General features: G+C 38.2%; 1 protein-coding gene across 8 annotated transcripts in view; it reads right to left on the bottom strand.

Moving 5' to 3' along the window:
• LOC144524092 (LIM and calponin homology domains-containing protein 1-like) overlaps positions 1-13,524 on the bottom strand; it is a 106,342-nt gene that overhangs the window by 50,733 nt on the left and 42,085 nt on the right. For all 8 annotated transcript variants that reach the window (XM_078260084.1, XM_078260087.1, XM_078260086.1 and 5 more), the window contains exons 2-3: positions 8,311-8,381; positions 5,710-5,779 (exon numbers count right to left, since the gene is read on the bottom strand). In XM_078260084.1, coding sequence (XP_078116210.1) covers positions 5,710-5,779; positions 8,311-8,381 — 141 coding nt within the window. The remainder of the gene's footprint in view (positions 1-5,709; positions 5,780-8,310; positions 8,382-13,524) is intronic.

Below are 13,524 nucleotides of genomic sequence, written 5' to 3'. Positions count from 1 at the left end.
TGGGCTCTATTTAAGATTATTTTACAGATATTTTAAATGAGTTATCACTTGTGGAACAATAAGATACTCCCTTAGGGTGGGGGACAGTATGTAACAGGGACTCCCAAACCTTTTTGTGTACAAGTAAACAGATCCAAATTAGTAGCCAAATATCCACACTGGATGAGATTCTGTAGTAAAGTTTAACAGCTTGGAGGATTTTATTTTGTTAGAGATACAGCAAGTATGTATTCACTTTGCTCATGAACCACTTGATATCAATATATTTCCAGATCACACTTGTGTAAACACCTGGACACATTTGGAAAAACTGACTGAAAACTCAGTGTGTCTAAAATCCTAAAGAGAAGCAGAAAGGGTAAAGTGAAAGACTAAACTTAATTCTCTGCAAATATCAATGTTCAGGTTTAAGACAGTAAATAGCAAATCAATAAATAGTATTGACTTAGTGAGTAATAAATCAATTCTTAAATAGCAAAGCCCTTTCAAACAAGGACTGCAGTCACAGCTGGACAGTAAGAGTGAACACAAAAATGTACATATTTAGTAATACTGTAGACACTGCCTCTTCTGAAGCACATACGTTCTTCCCTAACACCATGCATCTGTGCGTTTAATAATTGTGTTGATAATATTTGGCAAAAAACAAAGTCATGCTGCCCTCAGTCCTACCTACAACATGTTGTGCATAAAGAGCCAGCTGCCAGAAGCTGTTTCATAAGGAACCACCAAGGAAAACATATTTCATTGTATTCATCAAAAAGAGAGTACCTGAAAAGGTGGCGTTGACAACAAAAATCTCAGCTATCAAAAGAGCAATTTCAACTCCAATCAATTTCAGCAGCTAATAACAATTTCGTCTCCCAGTTTATCTCTATTTTATAGCTGGAATTTCACACGGAGTGGAATTGAAATAAAAGCTGAAATAAACAAGCCAACGTACAATTTAACAGGCTCATTTAGTAACAACCCGCGTAATGGCAAACAGGATAATTTAGTGTGTGTTTGGAGTGTGTGCGCATGTGTGTGTTGGTCTTAAGAAGGGAGTATAACTTTGTGGTGATTTACAGGTCACTGCCACAGGAAACTGGGCGCCTACCGCAAAGAAATGACTGACAGCTGAATGTGTTTGTAGGATTGGGAAGTCGACACAAAGCCCTTGTCCACACAACGCCAAAAAAAGTCATTATAAATTTGGGCAAAAGTTATACCAAGTGTGGAAATACCCACATTGTGGTAAAATTAACAAGTGATACAATTAAGTAAGAAAATAGAGCAAAAGGTATACAGAAGAAGAAAAATCCACAAGGGCCATCTAAATGGCATTTGCAACCAAATCTAAATATATGTTCAGAGTTTGAGTTAAGGATTATTTGGAATTAGCAGTTAGCAAAAGATGTTCTATATAAATATTAGCAGAAGGTAAACCACAACTGTCTGAGAGCCACATATTCTAAGTTCGAAAATTACTGGCCATGCATATGATGCTGGTTGGTATTGTGTGCGTGTGTGTGTGTGTGTGTGTGTGTGTGTGTGTGTGTGTGTGTGTTGTACCTACATTTGCACGAGTGTGTGTGAGGAAAATAAAGTGCCTGGGTTCCTTTGAACCATGAACGTAATCAATATCTGACTACCACGATTAGACCACCAGGGTTTCTCAGGGAAGAGGATCAGTGCTCACGGCCTGATTTTGGACCTTGACATAATCCAGAGGAAAGTAGCCCAGGATGAGAAAACAAGCCCCTTGGGTGTTAATAAGATAAGTCCCTGATTGTTCTCTCTCTCCCTGCCAAGGACAGGCATGCAAACAGGTTAGGGCTAAAAAAGGTGAGAAGGATACGGTGGACGCCCGACCCTCTAGGGGGCTCCGGGGGTATGGTCCCGCGGAAGAAAATGTACATTTTAAAAGTTAAAGGCATCAATCTGGTGCACTTTGAGAGCAAAATTAAGAGGCTAGATCAATGTAGAATCTGTGCTCTTGTAAACAATGTTGTGTTCTTGTATAAAAATAAATTAAACATCTGGGATTACCTGCGTTGAACTACTTTATTACTTATTATTACTAATTATTATTTATATTATCTATTTATTACCGGTAGGCTAGAGGACAGGGTAGGGATCAACTTGACAAGTAAAAAATGACAATAATGTATTCCGTTCTAACTCTCCCTACCTCAAAAGGACAAGCTTTGCATGCTAAATTTGGACATTCAATTTTATAAATAATTACATATAGATCTGTACATTAAATATTAATTTTGTGAAACAAGGACCATAAGCACTCATTCTTTAGAGTAGTTGCGTATTCAGAAGTCAACTAAGATGCGTGTGTTGTGCAATTCAGATTTGACAGATTCCCCAACACATACTGATGTTATATATATATACAGTACATAGACAAATACTAGTTGTGTTAATCTGCATTTCTAAGTATTCTCACTAGAGTTCAACCAGTAGATCAGGTAATATTAACTAACTGCAGATCAGTATCTGTGAATATGTTGTTTAATAAGAAATTGCTTGACTTAAAGAGTTGCTCTTAAAAGAGGGACCTGACTTGTTAATTTCTCAACTGCAAAATGTCTTTCTTTGCAGATGACGTAGTAACTTTTCCTAAAAATAAATAAATAATTAGGAGATCCTTATCAAAAACCGTTTGATTCAGTAATGGGTTTATTTTTTAAATCCAGTATTGGGACATGCTATAGTACAGACTTAGGTTGTATCATTTTATATTTTTAAGTAAAATCCTCTATATCTAAAATATGAGCCTTTCTGGTACTAAGAAAAATGGTCTTTAGCATGACTGATAGGGCTTTGAAAAGCTCTCACTGCACCAAGGGTAGTTGGATTATCTCAAGATACTGACACATACAATCCCTCAAATTATTATGAAAACTGAAAATTCCCAAAGATGGAATTACAAGGGTTTTACATAACAGTATGAATTTATTATTTATTTTTTTACAGTTGCCCTAAACTTGATGCAACAACACAACTTTAAACGTGAATTACTACCATTCAACTTGCAGGGCAATTTCTACTGCGTGTCTTGTTTACACACCGTAAAACACAAGCATACCAGTCGATCCAGAGACGGCTGGGAACAGAGCATGCAACAACCAACCTGTTCAGACGAACACTAAGCCATACAGGCCGAGCTGCCAAAGCACTGAGGTAGCTGCTCTAATTACAAAACAGCCAAACCTCCTCAGAGACTCATTTTCCCATTAGCCCCCAAACAGGAAGAGGAAGGGGGAGTAGCCTGTGTTTTATTACGATGGTCCAGATAACAGCAGACCACTTGTTTATGTGTTTCTCACCTCTTTAATCACAGTCAAGAGGAGGAAAAACCCCTGCAAAGCCACAGGAAGAAGCTAAAAGAGAATTATGAAACTTCCAAAGTATAGAGGGTCATATTCTTCATACTGGAATAAAACCAGCAGGTGTGATTTTTCATTGAACTTTTGTATGCTGTCCATAAACTTCTACTGTTAAACATGTTGTCTTCGGTGAATGATTTATCCACGTCTTTGGGCCATATAGTAACGGTCATGTAATGTTTTTCATCCTGCAAATGCATTGCCTCTCCTTGGGCCAATGAGGGCAGTTGTTTTCAGTAACTGTTCGTTGAGATACCAAACAAACTTGTGACACAGCAAACAGTTTAAAAATGTTCTTCTTTAAATATCATCCACTACAACAAAAAATTAATTAGCGCCTCATTCACACTCAAAAAATATGGATCAGATTTCCAAATGGTACCATTTGTTACGCCGATTGTATAATAGATTGCATTTTATTACGTACAAGTGTTGGCATTACTGTATCCACCTGCTTGATGTCATTATCGAGTAAAATTTAGAAGTGAAACTGCTAATGAAAATCAAATTTTCTTATTTGTTTTCAGCAGCTTTGAGCCCTTAAAAAAACCTTTAAAACACTAAAAGACATGGCTGTTAACCAGTGCAGATAATCTGATTAGAGTCCATTTAGCTAGAAATAGAGAAAATGATATAAAGAAAAGTAAAGAATGCAGGATGTTACAACTAGATAGAGAAAAGAACGCAAAAAGCTAATATAATACATACATTAACAAGATGCCAGGATGGGGTGAGCATAGAAGCTCTTGGGTTAAAAAGCCTTTAACAAGACAAGGTATTGTTATTCTAGCAGTGATTGTATGGTGAAAAAACAGGCCTGTAAAGAATGTGGCTGTTTAATTATCCGCCACTTGTAAAAAGCCAGAGAAGGCTCATTGGCAGCCATTAGTGACGCCATGAGATAAGAAAAGCCATTTCAGCCCAATTCAGACTTCCTGGTCTGTTCTGTCATGCTGTGATCCAGACAATACCCAGTTCCCCTTACACTTCTATACCATCCTCATATTTCAACCTCCTTTGTCTGTCATGCCTTGTCAGTGAAGTTTCATTTCTTTAATCATAAGGATGACTGGTTGGACGATGTGGCGATATACATTATAATGCCACGTTTTCAAAATCGGAGGCAGGATGAGCAACAGATATATATACTTCTTGTTCTTTATCCTGCTGTGTACTGTTCACTTAAGATTATCAACAAAATACCCACAACGTTTTTACATGAACTGTCTTCAAGATAGGAACGCAACTAAGAGCTAAGTTAGGAAGGACAGAAGGAAGTACATTTAGCGTGAGATCCAATGCGATCAACTTTCAGTGTACCTCTGTTTACGTTCCGGTCCTGGTCTTGAAAGGTCACTTCATCCAGATCAAGGTCTTAGGTTGTAATGAAAGGGCTCCACTGTATTGCACTGTACTCTACTCTGGAATGTATTAGTGTTCAGATCTACTGAACGTCAGGAGGCAAACTTAAGATTCTTAAATAAAACCACTGACAACAACGTGCATTATTCAGTGTAGGTTTTAGGATCGGGAGGAAATGTCTTAGTGCTCAGATGAAAATATACTTTTTGATGGTTTAAGTAAATCAAACTAATTTCATTTAGTCAAAGAAATACAATGGAAAGAGGAATGTCAATGATATTGGAACATATTCTCCTGCAGATGACTTATGTTGTGATCAAGAGTTTTATTTTTATTTTTTACAGAAAGGGAGTCTACAAATGATCTGTGTCACTGCAAAACAGTCTTACTGTACAATAAGTGAGCCGTTAAGGGCTCAGTGTCACACACGGCTGCTGATGGACACCTTGGCTGCAAGGACTGAAACTGAGATCCTTCAGCTGCTGGTATCTGTAATCAAACCCTGATAAAACACCTGGTACTGGAAATGCATGTCACATAGTTATTGTCAGTGTATGTCTGTCTGTATTACCAACGTTTTTCTCACATCCTTGGAAATCAGTTAATACAGCGCAGGTTGGATGGATATTTAGCACTAGGACTAAATGATCTGGCAAACTGACATAATTTCTCACTCCAAAACATATATAACCTGAACAGACATACACCAACAATAAAGTTATATGGTGATGTACTTCTTATGAGCATTCAACATTTGACAGCACTGAATTAGACTGCCTAAAGTATCCCTGGAGAGGGAAACAGACACTGAAAGGGGAGGAAGAGACACAGACATAATACATGCTATAAGGGTGGAAAAGTAAGAAATGGCATGAGAAAAAAATATCATGCCATAAGAGGATCAAAGGACTGGCTTTAGTTTTGGTGGAAAAGCGGTGAGGTTGAGTGACGGCAGAGGACTCACCAGGCCAGCTATGGGTGTCGGAAGTCTGTTGATTTTCTTCACCAGGCCGGGTTTAATAGAGCTCAACAACCTAACAAAAGAAATGCATGGAAGAAGACATCACAAGCTGAATTTTAATAAAAGAAATACATTAAAAAAGTCATGAGTCAAGGCCCCAGAATTGTACGACCAGTTGTGATGAACATTTCAAATGATGCACCGCAAATTAAGTTTAAATCCAACTCACGCAGAGTGAAATTACTGCTGGCAAAAGAGATAAAGAGTAGGTGAAACTGTGTGCGTGCGTGCGTGCCTGTGTGTCTCTTCAGAGAAATAAGGGGGAACAAAATGGGAGAAAGAAACATTTTTGAGGGTCCCACAGTGGCGTCTGGAAGGTTTATAACGACACAGATCCTAAATCATAGTGGAGAATCGCAGTGCTTCTCCTTCCACCCACTGGGAGCTGTTAAATAGTTCCAGTACACTTCATATCACAGTGAACTACACATGTGAAAAGGTTTGTCCTTCTGCTGTCATCTCTCATTACAAACACACAAGAAGGAAAACTTTTTATATTTTTAAAGGAAATGTACAGTATATTCCTGCAACCTCGGACAACTTGTCAGTTACGAAGCAGCAACAGTTTCACAGTCCCCCCTCCATTCCTCTCTCTCTCTCTCTCTCTGTCTCCAGTTTCATCTTTTGTGTGGGTTTTCATCAGAGGAAGCACTGTAATGATTCTCTCCTGTACAAAAAACAACCTGCCCTTGTATACTATTACAGTATAAGATATCAGCAGCCCTGTGATGTTGATGGCATTCCAGCAGGTATTTTGCCATCACAAAACTGCTGTAATTGACCTTTTTAGTGAACTCTTTTTCCCTCAGCCTGTCTCATCTACTTCAGCTTCAGTTAGAGACGTCCTGCTGTGCTGTGCGTTTCCCAGAATAACTCCCAACAACCCCAAGAGAAGGGTCGGTGCTACATACAATGTGTAGGTGGGGAGAGTGGGCAATGGCAACACTGAAAAGAAGAAAATATTTCCACTCTTGAAAATGAGAATAATGCGAAATAAAATAAAAATGAACCTAGTGGATTTCCCTGTTTCATCATCTCTTTTAAAATGGATTTTTCCCCGTATGATATCGGTACAGATTTCTTTGTTTACCAAAATGTTTGGGGAAAAAAGTACCAACAATCCCATTGCACCTGTGATGGAAATAAATCAAAGATAAAATCTGATTTTTTTTTTTTTAAACCGTTATCTGAAGGAATATGTGGCTCATTTGTGACTGCCACAGTTCAAATTAGTTACAGCTTTCAAATGAAGTGGGAATGTCTACAAGAGTGACAGTGCTTTCCTGGATTTTAAAACCGACACAATCAAAACAAACAGAGTCCAAGCGACATAAATACATCATCTTAGTTTGCACAGGGACAAACACATTTCCTGACACCTTGTGTATCAGGAAAAAGAGGAAGAGGATGGAGGGAGTTTCGCTTGTGCCATTAGTGAAATTCAAAACAAGCTTCAAGTTCAGTCTACTCTCCTCTGCTGCTTGAATATCATTTACGCACATTACTTGACTAAACACTTGCGCAGTTTTATGACAAGGGGATGTAAGGTTGATGATTAAAACAGTCAAAAACTGAAATATATTTAATTATTTAACAATCAATATAAAACAGAAAAAGTAGCAAATCTTCACATTTGAGAAGCTGAAACCAGAACATGATGGGACTGACGTTAATTTCCATGATTGTTCATATCAAAGTAAATTCATTCCCCTGAGATAAATATAGCTATTTCCTAACACCTCAGCGATATTCCAGAAATTCCAAAACCAGTGGGGACACTGTTAAATTGGATGTGATGTCTGTATTCACAATAAAGATGGTGTAAACATCGCGCTCGTGTAACTGAACTGAGCAGAAAGGAATGTGAAAGAAGTGTCTGTGTGTTTTCAGTCTCATTTTAGCCCCTAGACTCATTATGAGTGGGCAGACAAGAGGTCACAGTGTTGCACTGGAGGACTCCAGTCTCTCTGATCACTGGACCAAAGTGTTGTAACAAATCAGTGCAACTATGAAAGAAAAACCTGATGTTCTTCATATTCATTCTGAATCATATGTAGTTATTCTAGGATGACATAATAGTGTTTGGTTTTTCCCTTTAACGTTTTATAAACTGTCAGGGCATTGTAATTACAAAAACAGATGTGGAGGAAGGCAGCGCACCAAACTATAAATTAAAAAACTATAAATATAGTAAAAGAAGAATGCAAGAACCAAACTTGTGAGCACTCACTTGACCTATTTGTGAACATTATGATTCTGATCCTTGCACTCCTACTCTCAAGTTGTTTTATTTTTTTTTATTTTTTTTTTTACTGTTGTACCCATTTTAAATCACCATGATACACAACATCTCAGTAGCTCAAAATAAAATAAAAACGGAGTCAAATTAAAAGAACCTATATTTCACAGTTACTCAACAGTAATAATGCATAACTTTCTTCAGGAAGAGAATAGGAGCAACACATGTAAACGCTTAGTCAGAGAAAGCTGGTGGATAATTTAGTTATTATTATTAATAAAAATTCAAATGCAGTCATAACTTACTCGCATAGCAAAATCCCGTTCTCCAAACCTCCTCTGAAGTCTTTGTCACCAAAGCATCTTCCTGTAGCAGCCTACCGAGAGAGAGAAAAGGAGTGAGTTAGCAAAATATAACAACAACATGGCTTAAGAACATCAAAAAATCAAGTTTATCTCTGAATCTGAAGTCTAGCCACACAAGCTCCACTTGGAAACAAAGAAACAAGTCCAACAACCTTAATCAACACTCCTTTCACATCTTTCTTTCACGATAAATCCTGAGAATGGTATGGAGAGGTGCACAAAGAGCTGCCGGCTGTATATCAAGTCCCTCTCTAGTTAACAGCTCTAAACACTAACAAGCTTGACATAAGCCACAATCATCCTGACCAAATGGCTCTGGCAGGCTAATATGTTGTGACAGGGGATTTATTGGGTAATAGTTACTCAGACCCTCTGAGGAGGAGAAGCTGCCTGTTTTCATGTATTTGCATGACTACAGTACATCAACAGGCTTGTGTGACTTTGTTGTACACATATTTGAACACAAATAAATGGTTATTATTTGTTGCAAGACATGTAAGTGCATAAAAACCCTGTTCATGCTCCAAACATGTATACGGTTCAGTCACAGGAAAGATTTGGCCTTTCACCTTTATTTATGTAAGTGAACAGGACATTTCGTTAATGCATTTGAAGTCCCACTTAAAAACAAACATATAAAGTGCAAATATAAATGGTTAAAGTACAGTAATTGTCCACTTTAGAATATCTGCCATTTTAGGACTTTTAGCAGCAGGCCTACTTAAACTGCATTTATTCTCACAGACACTGGCAGGGATTTGGCCGTAAAAAAGGGGGGACTCCTTTGGACCACTGATTTTGAAGCCAAAACAATTACAAGATTAAATTTCCTGAGAGTTTATTTAACATTTATTTACACAGCTGTGGAAAAAAGTGTGGAGATGTAGTGTGTCTGGGACAGCTGTGTGTTTTGTTTCAGTCAGCTTCTTGGCTCGTCTGGAAGCCTGGACCTGTTACAAAAGAAATAGACTGCTGTGTGTCAGTGAGTAGGTTGACAGTAAGCCTCATTTCTGCTGCTGGGGGGGGGAGAGAGAGAGAGAGAGAGAACAGTGAGGCGTTGAGTTTGGTGCATGAGACTTTGACAGAAAGACAGGCAGATAAACAGACAAACAGAAAAGAAAGTGGCACAGATTTTCCCCATATGCTGACATTTAGCTTTTACTATTACTGCCCCCATTACCTACTGCGTTAGCGCTTGTGAACAGGTGTGAGGCCTTTAAGTCAGCTTCACAGTACAAACATAAGGTCCACAAAACCCATATTCTATGATTACAGTAATGGACCTGCTCTGGAGGAAGACAACATTATTTGTTGAACATCAATGGGCAGAACTAGCTAAGTGGCAAACTTCAATGGCAAAGAGAGGGCTGCTAAAAGTAAAGCCTACCAGCAGCTCAAAAGCTCACCAATTGACAGGTTACATTTAGTTTGTTAATCCATAGAAGAAAAAAAACTAATTTAGGGAGAAGTTGTGATTTTACAGGGGGCCTTGAACAGAACCAGGTGAGCCGTTTCCCATCTTCATGCTAAGCTTCACATGTACTGTACAGAAGGGGTATTAATCTTCTCAAATAGCAAATTGGCGTATTTCGCAAAATATCAAACTATTCTTTTAAACATCTATAGACTAGTAGAGCTGGTGCAACCTTAGGACGTTTAAAAGACTAGTTAACACAGACAGCCTAATGTTGCTAGACTGCATTTTCACCAAAAGCAGTAGGATTCTTGCAAATTCTATTCCTCTTCTCGTATCTCGTCTTTTCCACTGGGCTTCAGGTTATAGTGACTTGGCCAGAAAAAAACTTCTATGGCTCTGCCCACTGAGGTTTAACATAATCAACGAGATTAACTATTTCTCCAGCTCTGCCACTGATAAATGTTTGTGAAACAAAAAGTTCAACTTGTACAACTAGATGACAGCAGACTGTAGATACCACTACTAGTCAATATGTTTGGTCTTTTCTACATACCAAAATTACATTTCAAGATATTATGTCACACTAAAACATTCTGTAGTCTTGTATGTGACTGAATAACATTCCCAGGTCGTCACTGTAAATGTAAAGCAATCCCAGAGTTAGTACATTACACAATAGCTTTCTTTGGTTTTGTTCATAAGGAGAGTAAGATTTCATGGTCTGATTTCAATAAAGATTCAGTGGCCTACATACTTTTATATCTGCAGCTTAAAAATCTGCAGCTGAGATGACCTTGATTAAGGAGCTTCTCAATCATTTTTTCACATGAATGTTGGTACTCTGCTTGGTAAAGATGACTAACCGTTTACTGCTTTTACAAGTAGGGTTATTTTTAGTAGTAGATTTTAGTTTCTTGCTGCAGAGGTTGAATCTGTTTGCCTTGAGTCTCTCTAATAACTAGGTCAGCTCTTCACTAACCTTGTCATTGAGTATGTGTGTATGGGAAGATTACGGTGTCACACCACCTTCACACAGAGAGATTACAGTGTCACCACATTTAGAAAGATTGGTCTACAGTTTGAGGACAGTGCAGGAAAAGAGGCAAGGACTGACAAAAATTGCACTACCAAGTTGCTCTAAGTGAAAACTCTCGGAAAATATACTATGCAGATAAATTACGCTACATGTGGTATTGTAAGAGTTCCTAATTGGAGAGACAGAAACTGCTCATACTCTTTTCAATTCAATTACATTTTATTTATAGTGTCAAATCATAACAGGAATTATCTCAGGACACTTTACAGATAGAGTAGGTCTAGACCACACTCTATAATTTACATGGACCCAACAATTCCAGTGATTCCCCCAAGAGCATGCGACAGTGGCGAGGAAAAACTCCCTTTTAGGAAGAAACCTCGGACAGACCCAGGCTCTTGGTAGGTGGTGTCTGACGGTGCCGGTTGGGGGTATGATGAACAATGGCAATAATAGTCACAATAAAGATATTGTAATAGTTATAATAGTTCATGGTGTCGTAGAGCACAGCAGGGCGTAACAGGGTGTGGCAGGGCGTTGGCCGGACATAGCAAGTCGAAGCCGGGCATATTTCATATAGGAAAGAAAAGATGAGACGCATAACAATCTGTATATGCAGGGTTTTCCCGGCCATTATAAGGTTTAGGTGCAGCACCCGGGCCATTTGGGCAGCACCTAATCCGAATGAATGTAACTTAAAGATTTTTCCCAGATCTAATGATTGTAGTCAGATTTTTTTAAGCTTTAAGTTATCTTTAAGCTTTTTGAGTGTTATTTATTTATTTATTTATTATCTGCTCTAGCTTTTAAACGTTTTCGACACAGATATGACGATAATAATGGTCCAAAATGATGTGAAAAAGAGACTCAAAACTACCACAAAAGGAATACAAAGAGAGTACAAAGAGACGCCGAATGACCATAGAAACTCAAAACAATCCCAAAGACAACAAAAATGACCAATAAGAGACAACACGACTACAGAGAGACAGAAAAACCCACAAAGAGACAAAATCTCACAAAGAGACACAAACGTATGGGGGAATTGCTTGTTTTTTAAATTGAAAAACGTAACATTTTCATGAGGAAGGATGCCTTAACCCCCCACCAACTACGTCACCTAAGTCTTCCACAAAGTTAGGGAAAACACTGATATGTATTTGAATATTTGTGTTTTTCCTATTCAATAAATCCCAAAAATAATGTAATGGGCCTCTGGAGCCCAAACCTACAGGTGGAAACCAATGTCTTAAAGGTTAGGTCAATTAATATTTTGTCCTTTGGGGTGCACATTAACACAAATTACGTATGTTACTTTTCTGGCTATGACAAAAAAAAAAAATGGCAGGGATTCCATTATTCTCATTTTCTTGCTGCTCAGTTTGGCAGTAGCTGCAGAGTTGCTAAGGACCTTGATTCATGTACATCTGTTGCTCCCATACAGTTAAGTATAGAGCTGGAGTGCACATGAAACTCGTGACGGACTAGAGGGAACACTTTTGGGCAACATATAATACAGAATCAACATTTTTCTTTCTTGTGTGAAAGGGTAACACATGGCCTGGCCATATTAGACTGTACTAAAATACAATTTGATCAGACAGTCCAGCATCATTACCTTCCTGAGTAATAAAACACCTCCTGAGTTACAGCAGGAAGCTCCAGCTACAGTAACATTGATATAACATTTAAGGTGGCATATTCCTTTTACATGCAAGGGAGTTTAGTTTATTTTAGGTCAATGGCTTGTTTTATAGAATACACCATAAAATGAAGTGGCCATTAAACACTGAATCAGTAAAGAAACCAACACAATACCTAGAGAAGACCACCCGGACTATGCATTTCTATTTGCTTATCACAAAAACTAATATTCTGATAGTAACATTAGTATAGGAACAGATGAACGTGAGGTTATATATAATATATCTCTCTCTATCTCATGGGCAGACAGTGTGTTGTTAAGCAGTACTACAGTGTAAGGACCACACCAGCACCTATCTAGCCTGCAAACTGACGTAAGCAGTGCAATTTCCCCTGCTGAATGTTTATTTGGTGGCTTGGTCAACAAGCTAAGATGCATGACAGCACTCATGTTCATGTTTGTAATTTAGATTCGAAGGAAACATTAGCAGGAAAGCTATTGTGGGTTTTTGTTGATTAAGTCTGTGCCTCTTGTGTGTAGCAGGCTGCTGTCTGGCTTAGTGTGACCGTCTGCTCTGCCAATGACAGAACGCTAATGTTTCTGCTTTATGCAAGGTTTGATTGGCTACACTGAAATAAGGTCTAACCTAACTACAGTACATAGACAGACACCAGAACTGTATTCTGTCAAATATATGCAAAACTAGGGGTAGTCATCACGAAACAAAAAAATATAGATTTATGATTTTTGTTTTTCTCAAAATGAGAACACAGGACAAGTGATTAACAGATGAATGATCAGTTAGGCTTTAAATTAGATCAGACAAAGGTTGGAACCTAAAAATGCTAGAAACTTCTGGATCTGGACTGTTTTCAAACTACCACAGGGTCATATGAAGGGACTCAATTAAAAAGAGGAATGTGTCGCCTTTGTTGTTTTCAGTGGAATGTCGCCCGCATTGTTTCACAAACAATCAAACGATGCCGGTTGGCTTTGTTCCCTGCTTTTCACTTTCTTCCCTTTGAAAACCTTTCACGTCCAGACCTAAAGTATTCT

The sequence above is a fragment of the Sander vitreus genome, chromosome 10 (genome assembly GCF_031162955.1).
Source record: "Sander vitreus isolate 19-12246 chromosome 10, sanVit1, whole genome shotgun sequence".
Lineage (NCBI taxonomy): Eukaryota > Metazoa > Chordata > Actinopteri > Perciformes > Percidae > Sander > Sander vitreus.
This window is presented reverse-complemented; position numbering and strand designations above follow the sequence as displayed.